Genomic DNA, 11,494 nt, shown 5'->3' on the forward strand with positions numbered 1-11,494 from the left:
AAAACCATTCAAAATGACAAGTATTCAGTCAGAAAACTGAATATTTGACTTGGATCTACTGGTTTTTAAGGCCCTGGCACAAGACGAACTCTTTTTTGTTATTAATTAATGTAATTTTTCTCTGGTTCGTGCTGAGTGTGCTCACTTAAGCAAATTGCTAAGAACTATGCGGAAGGAAAACATTCTCACCTGTAATACCCACTTATGCCTGTCTTTTTGAAATATCCATTTAATTCAAATTAAAAAGGGAGGACAAACAGAACAAAAATAATTGACTTAAAACAGATCCATGAATTGGTCACATTAACCTCAAAATGCCACATGAACTGTAAGAAGATGTTATAGCAGACATAAATTACTAAAGAACATCTGTTGATATTTGTTAAGGCTATGGCAATGATTGAGTTTTCATTGCCATTTACTGGATGAATGAACCAGTCAAATGTTAAGTATGCACTGAGTTCATTTTCTCATTAACAATATAAAAGTAAACCCAAGAGTTATTCTGAGGTATAAAATGAGATGACATAGGTGAATCATGTGGCATGTAAAGAATGCTCGGTATCAACATCATCATTAAATCAGATACCACATAATTGGCTACTATGCTAATAATTCAGGCCCTCCAGAGGCAGAATCCCAGATGAGATTAAAGATACAGGAGAAGATGGGGTGGGACCCGAGAGGGCTGGGAGAGCCTTCAGACTCTGACTCAGGTCTAACCCATGTTGAGCAAAGAGGGTAGGAAGGAAGGTTGTGTAGGTAATATCTAAAGGCGGTTCAGTGCTAAGAAATTTTCAATGAAGTTGATGGGGAGTCTTCAAGTCAGTTACCCTTCAGAGGAGTGCTGTGTCTCCCAGAAACGCCTGTCCTTGTTTCCTTGATGATTACAGTTATCTTTGGCAGGGAGCAGCCCATGGACCTCATATAAACACAGCAATGGGTACCGGAGCCATAGGTCAAATACACTCCCTGCAAAGAACTGAGAGACTCCTTTCATAGCTGCTTCATCTACATGGATTCCTTAGCATTTCCCATCTAAATCATTGACTCACACAAGCAAATGTGAATAAAACTAACAGGAAGGCTTTAATCTTTCAATAACTCTCGTTAAAGAGCCACCAGCTACTCTGGATTTATATTGAATGATTTAATGCTTAATAATGCACTGATCGATGCCTGGGAGATGGTGAATGCTAAATTTTTATTAATATGATGGTCTTCGAGTTTAAATGAACTTCTGGAAGAAGGAGGATCTACAGGACTATCAGTTTGATGCACTCATCCAGCTGGCATTTAAGGAGGCGATAATGCTGCAACAGGAATCTGCAATGTGGTAACAAAAACTTTTTCTATTGGGTACAGAAAAACAAAGACAGAGACAGGAAGAGAGCAGAGGAGCCTCTCCAGAAAAATCTCCCCCTAAAAGTTCTTATCACAAGGAAACAAAAAAAAGTTTGTAACTCTGTGTGATAGATGTTAACTGAGCTTATGAACACTATGTTTGTTGGGAGAGACTTTGTCTTTTGTTTGTTCTGTTTTTACTGATTTTATTTTTTTTCATTATGATTCAGTCCCCTTGTACCCCCTTTCCCCAGTAATTGTCTTTTTATTTAACTTCAGTTTTAAATCACAAAGCTACCTCAGATATGTATGTGTCTGAGTTCAGTGATTAATGCATAATTACATCATACTTACAAACTATTCATAAGCAACTGATTATATTTAACTTACATACAAAGAAATTAAGTTTTTTTCCCAATAAATTATTTCACACAGGTATATGCTTAAGAATCTATTTAATTGTTCAAACTGTGTTAGAGAATACATATTTTGAAATACATGTTTTGAAATATGTTAGATTCAGTTACAACATTGATAATTTCCAATGGGAATTTCTTACATTATCCTGATTATCAAAAAAAATTTTTTAATCTGTACCATCTGCCATCAAATCTGTATTACATCAAAACATATTTTTTAATTATGCACTTAATTATGTCCCTTTCAGCTCATTGGTATCATAAATATTAAAAATCCCATTTTAATTATTTTTATAAATATTTCTAAAACATATTTTCCAATCACTTGCATCATGAAGAACTATAATCAACCTGTGTTTACACATCACTTTTCTCTGCACAGTTTTATTTTTTTAAGAGAATAGCATAGAATATGCAAAAGCTCTGGCTCTCCAAAGAAAAGCAAAAAAAAAAAAAAAAAGACAAAATTTAATTCTGTATCCTGATTTTTAACCTTGAGTTTCATTTTTTTTCTTCTTACCTATCTTTTAAATGTTAGAAATTATATTCTTAAGAACATATACCCCAGGATGATAAGACAGTCAACATGTAGAATATAATTACCTAATAAAAATAACAATATTACTGTTTTGATTGCCTTGGAGGAAAGTTTTACATTATCAAAAAGAAAATTATGGTTTCAAATTCATTGGCGGTAAATATATTAACTTTCTGGGTCAAAATGGAGAGCCTTTCAAGAGAAGGAGCTGTGCGGTCAGCAATAAATTAGTCAGGATAGCAGGATTCTGGGGTCAAGGCTGTTTCCACCATTACGGTCTTACCACCATACGAAAGTGGGACCCTATTTGTATAGCACTTGTTTCTGTCATAAGCATAGCAGGTCTCGTCCTCATCACAGATATTGCTCTGGGTGGCAGTAACTACTTGATTTTCCAGTTCCACTTCCGTAGGATCACATTTTTTGCAGCTGAAAAACAAATATACGCATTAGACAATCCCCATCAAATATTATCTCAGCATTTCAGTGATTCTATATTTCTATCCAAGATCAATTAGCTCTGGCAGCTCGGACCTGACAACTGACAAGGTTCGTGTTTTCAGAGCTCAGCTGCTCTACATTACAGAGTAGCTTATGGGATTTTTTTCAACCTTTGATATAAAAATTAGTTGAAAGTAGCCAATATGATATACCATACAGCAATTTCTACTCTGTTAGATTTATTATATGTTGTGTACTAGGATTAAACAAGTTATTCATAGCGACAAAGAAGGAAGAATTTTAAAAAGATAATTGTTTGTTATTGGGTTCTATAGTTTCCAAATACCTGTATGTTAATATGTCTGAAATCCATTTACTGAACTATTAAAACAAATTGGCCCTTCCTGTTCTAATGGCAAATATTTCTTCTTTAGAATAAACCTATAGCAAACTTTTACCTGCAATAAAGTTTCATAAATTTATGATACCAATACCTAATAATTAATGTAAAAACTAATGTATTCTAAAGTACAAATTATATTGGTAAATGTTTAGATCCCAACATATTTTCCAAAACATTCTTACTAACAATTAAATTCTTACTAAAAAATTTTTAAAAGTTAATTTTTAAAAGTTATTAACTTGCATATATTTATTACTATGAAGGACAAATTCTTACAGGTCGGACAAATGGTACACAAATTTGGTTCTCAGTGGCGTGGTGGGATCAGAGATATTCTCCCTGTTGTTCAGAGGAACACTAAAAAAAGAAAGATAAAATGAGTCAAAATAATGAAATGAACAGATATTGCTATTTTTGGGTAATAGGTATATTGCTAGGACAGTGCTTACTCCTTTACATTTGGTACATTTAGCACTCTATAAGATTTATATTAATACTAGTACTCAGATTTCACAGTAATTTGCTATAGTTTAAGCACTTCCCATTCAAAATCAACCTCACAAGAACTCTGTCAATGATCTTTGCTTACTTGGCAAATCTGTTTTCCTTTAACAAGCAGCTCAAGTTTTACCTTCTCTGTGATGTTCATCCCATCTCCACCCCTCAGTAAACACCTTCTTCTGCACCCTCATTAAAGCTCATACACCTTTATTATAACAAATCCATATCATAACTGCTTGTCTACAGAATAATTGCTTCTCTAGACTACATAAGTTCATTGAGGCAAAAACATTTATGTATTCCCAATGCCTTGCTAGATGTGTGGTATATGGAATGTGTTCAATATTTGTGGAATGAATGGACAGATAGTATTAGCCCCATTTTTTTGCGGTGCGTAAATTACAAATCAGAGAGTTTGACAACCTATCCAAGCCTACACAACTGTTGAGTAGTAAAGCTTTAGTTGGAATCGAAATCTCTTGATTTGGTGATTTCCGTGAAAAATCAGATAATGCTTATCAACCAGTTCAGGTGACTTCAGTAACTTTTACATTTTTATCATTATTTCATCATTCCTCCTCATATGTACCCCTCCCTTCTAAAAGATACAAAGAAAAGCTTGTGTTTCTGACTCAGTGTTTAGCAATACTATCCACACAAATGTCCAAGCAAAAACTTGGATACCATCCCTGACTGCTCCCTCTCTGCCATGACCTATATTTAATCCACCTCACAGGTCAACTGATTTTAATTCTTTGCCTCTGTGAAATCCATCCACGGGGTTCAGGACACCTCCATTTCTCTCCTAGCAATACCCTCCTTCAGCCTTGATCCATCCAATACATTAGCCACATTATTGTCAAAACGGCCTTTCTAAAATACGAGCCTTATCTCCTTTCTGCTTAAAACCTACCGTGTCTCCCCACAAACAGCAGGGTACCCTTAATGATATGCCTCTCACTCTCCCGTCTCATCTCTCAGCATACCACCCTCTTTAACTACAGCCAGCTATAAACAGCTTGCAATTCCACAAATTTACCATGTTTGTCTCATCTCCAAGTCTTCACAGTAACAAAAACAGAAACGGTTCTAACACTTACTAAGTGCTTACAGTGAGCCTGGTACTATGCTAACCATGTTACATGATGATCTCATGTAATCCTCACAGCAACCCTGTTTTCTTTTCCTAGATCTCCCTCACCTGCCAACGCTGCCATGCCCCGCACATTCACCCAGTGAACTCCCATGCAGCCAGCTAATCGCCATCATCCACTGCTACTGCGTACTCCAAACATCCTTTTCTGCCTCCACGGCCACTCTCCACCCGCCCCCCAGGATTGGACCGGGTGCCCTCTAACATCCGATGCCTATTTCTGTCATAGCATTTACCATGGTGTATTGTAATTGTCTTTTTAACTGTTTACAGTTCCCTACTTGACTGTAAATTCTCCAATGGCCCCCCAACTCCAGCCTCAGTAGTCATTCATTAGCACTCAGTAAATGTCGAATGAATGAATGAATGAATGAATGGTTGGAACTATACTTTATTAGACTGAAAGGGCTCTAGTTATATCAGAAAATGCTTTAAATATTGATAGTGATAAGAGAATAAGCCTATATGAATGTCTACCATGAGTGAAACCCTGTTCCAGATGCTTTTACACATTATCACATTTAATCCTTACAACCCTATAACGTATATGTGTATATCTACCTACATATTATCCCTTTTTTACAGTTTAGGAAGCAGGCTCAAATTAGTTAAGTAACTTGCCCAAAGTCATATCATTGATAAGTGATGGAGTTGGGAATAATGACATGGCAATGACAATAGAGCTTTCAGAAATGAGATCAGAGAAACTTCAATACACATCAAGTAAAATGGATGAAGTAACTGAATTATCTGAATTCAGGAAACAATATACCATCATAAAAAGAATGGTCATAGACAAAAAGATGAGTTAGAGAATCATGGAGTTCCATTTAAAAATCTGAAGATTTAAACATAAGATAGACACTCCTCTTCAACACCGTTTAGGTGCCAGTGTCATAGATGGCATCCCTTCAAGTCTCATGTGTCTCCAATTGTTCTCTCTCTAATAGGGAGCCAAGTGGTATAGAATCTGGATGGTCAGAGAAAACCTGCTAAAGGAAGTGCTATCGAAGCTAAGACATGCAGGTTGGGGAAGAGTTGCAGGCTAAGAAGGGTAGGAGAAAGCATTCTTCAAGGAGAGGAATAACATACGCAAAAATAGAAGAGGAAGAAAACACTATGAGTGTGGAAAAATAAGGGCACAACAATACTGTTGGATTTTCAAACATGAGGTAAAAACAGCGTCAGCAGAGGAGCTTGAGAGTTATGCTCAGTGTTGCAGGTTAGGCGAAGGCATTTTTAATTTATTGTAATAACAGTGTTGGGTAAACCAGCAAAGGTATTTTAAGAAGCATAGTGACATAATGACAACTGACACATAGGTTAGGTGGATAAATAACAGCAAATACTTTTTGAAAATATGCCAGAAACTATACATTCTCTAAAAGGAATACATTTCAATATATCTTTACAATAGCCCCATGAGATATATACTACTGACATTCAGAGTAGATAAGTGACTTGCATACAAGAGCACACAGCTATTAAGTGACCCAACCAGAACTTGAAAAAAAATTTTAAATGCATATTACTTCTTCTATCGATTAGATGGAATTAAGTGTTACATTGCTTCAATAAGAGGTACTCAATTCGCAGGAAACTATTCAAGGCAGAAGAGTTCACAAAGACTTTCATGGTTGGATCCAATAGGAATCTCATTTCTTAAATATTATTAGCATTTTGGCTATTGAACATCAAGACTCATAGCTTATGACCTGAACTACATGAGAAATGAAATGAGAATCTGAAGTCCAATGTACAGGTGAAGCGTAAATCAAATAAGTCAGTTTGATTAGTCTGTCTTACCATTGTTCAGACAGTTGAGTACTATGTAAAGTACTCTGTAGTCCAGGTATGGTGCAAAATAAGGCCTTTAGTGTTATCTCAAGTTTCAGTCTGAACTAACCGAGAGCAACTAAAAGTGTTGATTCAAAATGAACTAATTCCACATAAACACAGCATGTTGATGACTAGATCTGAACCTTCGGTTATAATCATTTGATCTAGATGACTGGTTTCAGACTGCATGGAAACCTTGTTCCTGCTCTCAGCTTGTACATAATTGGCTCAAGCACATTAACCAGATTCAACCTCATGTCAGGTGCTGCACATCAAAAAGAGGGGCAAAGATATAAATATTACATTCAAACAATGGCTGATATGACAGAGTATCTCTGCTAACAACATGAAAAAATGAAATATAAAATACCACATACATAATTCTGATGTGTCTCTCTATAATGTCTTGACTAGGATCCTCGGCAGAAGGGATGAGCCTGGAAGTCACACGGGCACACTTGCATTTGTTGTTAACAAGAACAGTCCTTTCATCTTCATCTTGGGCTTGAAAGATAAAATGTATTAAGAAGAAATGGAAATGAAAATCTACTTTGTATTGAGTTAATCTTTTTCCCTGCAGAAAAAAAATAATTTTTATGGTTGATCACTTTCAGCTTTCTCCATGTGTTCTCCTTCCTAATCTAAAATTAGTTGAGAAGAATCTTACAGCATAGTGAAGGAAATGCAAACATACTTCAAAGGAATTTCCTCCCTTTCCTTTGGACCAGTCTATGGGAATCTGAACTGAAAGATTTCTGGTTTTAGTCCAGTGCTCCTAACAGAGGCACAGCTCTCTGAACAATGTAATCTTTGTAAAAATGAGTGCCAGCCCTGGCTGGTGTGGCTCAGTAGATTGAGTGCCAGCCTCTGAACCAAAGGGCTGCTGGTTTGATTCCCATTCAGGGCACATGCCTGGGTTGTGGGCCAGGTTCCCAGTAGAGGGTGCAGGAGAGGCAACCACATAGAAATTGATATTTCTCTCCCTCTCTTTCTCCCTCCCTTCCTCTCTCTCTAAAAATAAATAAATAAAATCTTTTAAAAAATAGATTTTTAAATATGAGCGCCAGATGCCAAAGTAAGAGAGAAAACAAAAATCTAGACTGGAGTTCTCTCAGACCAAAGCAATCCATTCAAAAGTGAACAAAAAAATAACATTAACTTTTATAAACCCAGTTCAAGTGTCACATCCTTCCTGAACTCCCATTTATATATACTTTGCTTAAATTTCATCAGAGCTAAGCACGGGTACATTTTCCCCCAAGATAGTCTTATTTTGTAAGACTTTTTAAAAGCTTCCACAACAATTTTCCTAATTAATTATATATTTTTTCATAATAACAATCCAATTATGATAATATAATGATTCAATCAAATAAAATAATAGGTGCTATATTAATATTTCTTAGAATTATTTTTTAAAGTTATAGTCTATATGAATGTGAAGTCCTCTAAATTTGCAAAAACAATTCAGAAAATATTGAGAAGTATAATCACTATTTAATTTAATATGTCCAAATGCAGAAAAAAATTAATAAATGAATGAGTACACAGATGACCATTAAGGCCTTAACTCTGATTGTCAACATTTATTGTCTAATCTGAATATCACATAGAAAGATCTGGTAAGTGTTGCAAAGAATAAACAAAGAAAATGTATTAATATCTGGACTTAGATCAATTAACAGATATTTGGAGAATTAAAAATAACTTTATTTAACATTGCTAATCAAATAATAATAATGATAAGTATCTTTTTTATCCCTATAATATTAGCTAAGCAACCTTTAAAACTTCCTCCCATTAAGCCTGAACTGAAAAAAACAAAAACTTAGCACACAAATTCAAGTTATAAGGGTTAAATGATTGGGACAAATATCACTGTTACTGGAAGTTTAATTATTCCAGAAATGATCCCAGAGCAGAGAGGCCCTAATTGCAGCATTTCAGGCTTACTGATAATAGTCATTACAAAAACATTTTAAGATCATTGTTATTGTACTTATAAATTGTTTGAAGTATTTTATAATGCATTACTATGTCATTATTCATAATTTCTTAATAAATCTTCTGATAAAAGTCTGTGTGGTATTGAAGAAGAAATATCATGAAGTCAGTTCAGGAGAATCATATAACTCTCCCTAACGCTTTTAAGAGTAAGATGACTTAAATGCTGTCATCTTACCTACTGCTGTATTCAGGACTCTTAAATGTTTTTCTCAATAAAATACAATTAATCCAGCAGCCTGACCAAAGAAAAAAATGAAATCAAGTATGTGACTTAACAATTAAGTCTTAAACAGAAAATGTCTATATTTTATTTATGGTATACAGTTTATTTTCTTACCTGAAACCTAGAGAAAAAAACTAACATTATTGTTGTTATATAAAATATTAAGCAGCCCAATATTCCCACTAGAAAATTTACAAATACCTTCAATTCAGCAAGACTTATGATTCTAATATTCTTTCTCACTGACAGGCAGCATTTTTCCTAATAAACCTATTATTAAAGACTGTACTTTACTTTATTCCAAGAGCATCTGAGACATAGTAGGTACTCAATAAATATTTATTAAATTTAATTTAATTCAATTCAAAAAAGTAAGAAAATAGACTTAATAACATACTACATATGAACATAATTTACTAATTATTATAAGGCTATTCTCTTACACAGGCAAAATAGGATAGTAGTTAGGAGTGCAGGCTATTGGGTCAGAGGGTCTGGGTTCTACCTACCACATGATTGCTCTGTGACCTTCGGTGAGATATTTGGCCTCTCGAAATCTCAATGGGCTCAGCTATATGTCAGAAATTATAGTAGTACCTATCCTCAAGCAGTTGTTGTGACAATTAATTAGGATAATGCCTAGAACATAGCATGTGTTCAATAAATTATAGTTCATGTACGTGTATATATGTGCATGTATTTATACGTATGTATAGACACATATACTATACATGTTTTACTATTTATGTTGTAAATATTATTAGAAATTCATCATTCTTGATGCTAAATTAGTATAAAATATATTTTAAATGATTATCCTTAATTATATAATACTCAGTCTTGGATTAAGAATAAGCTCAGTAAATATTAGAAACAATCCAGCCAAATTATATCACTTCTAATTCATGTGCCCTTCTAGATTAAAATTATGAAAATGTGCCTCTATTTTCAGAATGTATTCCATTTTCTACAGTATTTTGAAGGGTTAATAAACAAAATGCCCAAAGTTCAGCCATTAAGTTATAGGTCCTGGAGAACATTAAACATTGTTAAAGGGTCATAAGAAATCTGGAGAAATAAAGTCCCAATGCATTCTATGTTGTACTTATAGTAATTATTACTTCATTTTTTCCTAATACTAAGATATTCAAAGAGAGGACTACTGATTTTTAAGAGTCAATATGTATATTCATATAAGTACAGTATTCATATCAATATTTATCTGGAAATATATTTTATTCAGGAGTCTCTAACCTCCTGGAATCTCTGGGCCACACTGGAAGAAGAAGAGTTGTCTTGGACCACACATTAAATACGTAAACACTAATGTGATGAGTAAAAAAAAAAAAAGTTTTAAGTAAATTTATGATTTTGTGTTGAGCCACATTGATAGCCATCCTGGGCCACATGCAGCCCGCGGGCCACAGGTTGGACACCCTGCAAGATATACTAGTCAGACAAATAAGAGAAAAAGGAAAAAAAAGAATTATGAATCTTGTCTGCATAAAGATCACTGCCCATATAAAGATTAAGGCAAGTTAGAAAAAAGTAGCTAGCTAGCTGGCCAACTAAAGCACAAACATTAATGTTTCACTGAAGAACAAATTTGTGTTATATTTTTCCTTTTATCTGCGTTTATTTTCAAAATACCACATACCTGTCACAAGAACAGCCTTAACAAAAATGGCCAGGACTCCCCAGAAAAGCAAATGGTTCTTCATCTTGCCTTCACTTCCTTTGAAAACTGGAGCCAGAAAAGTCAGGGTTAAGGTGTGTGATCTGTAAGGAGTGAGCAAATGATGGTGCTTCTGCTTTCTTAAAATAACGCTCCAGGCAGCTAACAAACTAAAACCAATCACAACTGTGGCTGAAGTCTGAAATTTTAATGCTGCACTGGAAAGAAACATATGGCTCAGATTTACCTGTCTTCTTCCAAAGCATCCCCCAAAAGCCATGCCTTGATGCAATCACTTTTTATTTTACATTTACTCTACATAATTAAAGCAGAGGATTAATAATAATTTCAAGGCAGGAGTCCATTAAGAATATTTAACTAAGGATTTTCCACTTTATTCCCTAAATAATAAAGTTTACAAATATATATGACATTTGCTGTGCTTGAAACAATCAATGAAAGAGGACAAATGAATTAAAGCTCATTAAGACCCTAATTGTATCTTATGTCAAATTTTCTTCTAGCCCTTAATTAACTAAGCTTCCAGATTTATTCATGTATATAAAATGTAACATATGTAAAATATGTTACATTTTATATGTATGTATATAACATACAAGCTCAAACATGGAATTAGAATTGGAAACAGGTAGATACTAGATATATCAGCTGCCAGATTTTAATTTGATTGCATTAAGGCAGATCTTGTGTTTGCTCATCTAGTAACACCTTTCAGAAGAGTAAACCCATAAAATGATTTTCATTTGCAATGCCTCAACAGAAAACAGAATACTGTAGTATTTGTTGTAACTTTTTTTCATTAATTAGTGCAAAAAAACCCTCCAAAAACAAAAATCTGAGCTTTTGGACAGAGCATCCGCCTACACCACTGCCCCAACATGCTAGAATTTTCTGTCTCTTAGGCAGGCTTGTTCCAAGAGCCGATTGGTT

General features: G+C 34.4%; 1 protein-coding gene across 1 annotated transcript; it reads right to left on the reverse strand.

Annotated features, from left to right (window-relative positions):
• Window positions 1–1,782: 1,782 nt before the first annotated feature.
• JCHAIN (joining chain of multimeric IgA and IgM) lies at window positions 1,783–10,664 on the reverse strand. Its single transcript, XM_054589720.1, has 4 exons — window positions 10,526–10,664; window positions 7,016–7,142; window positions 3,422–3,502; window positions 1,783–2,730 (listed from the first exon to the last, which is right to left on the reverse strand). Exons 1-4 carry the CDS (start codon window positions 10,587–10,589, stop codon window positions 2,529–2,531), a joined length of 474 nt encoding a protein of 157 aa, XP_054445695.1. The 5' UTR covers window positions 10,590–10,664; the 3' UTR covers window positions 1,783–2,528.
• Between the last annotated feature and the right edge of the window lie 830 nt (window positions 10,665–11,494).

The sequence above is a fragment of the Pteronotus mesoamericanus genome, unplaced genomic scaffold, assembly GCF_021234165.1.
Source record: "Pteronotus mesoamericanus isolate MK-2021 breed Mesoamerican mustached bat unplaced genomic scaffold, CSHL_Meso_final contig_130, whole genome shotgun sequence".
NCBI lineage: Eukaryota > Metazoa > Chordata > Mammalia > Chiroptera > Mormoopidae > Pteronotus > Pteronotus mesoamericanus.

Bases quoted from the DNA above. Each gene is read 5' to 3' on its own strand.
- JCHAIN (XM_054589720.1), bottom strand. From the start codon at position 10,589: ATGAAGAACCATTTGCTTTTCTGGGGAGTCCTGGCCATTTTTGTTAAG. The intron at 3,503-7,015 runs GTATGTGGTATT...TTCTTTTTTTAG, and splicing joins GAGAGACACATCAGAATTAT to TGTTCCTCTGAACAACAGGG. The intron at 2,731-3,421 runs GTAAGAATTTGT...TTTGTTTTTCAG, and splicing joins GTGTACCATTTGTCCGACCT to CTGCAAAAAATGTGATCCTA.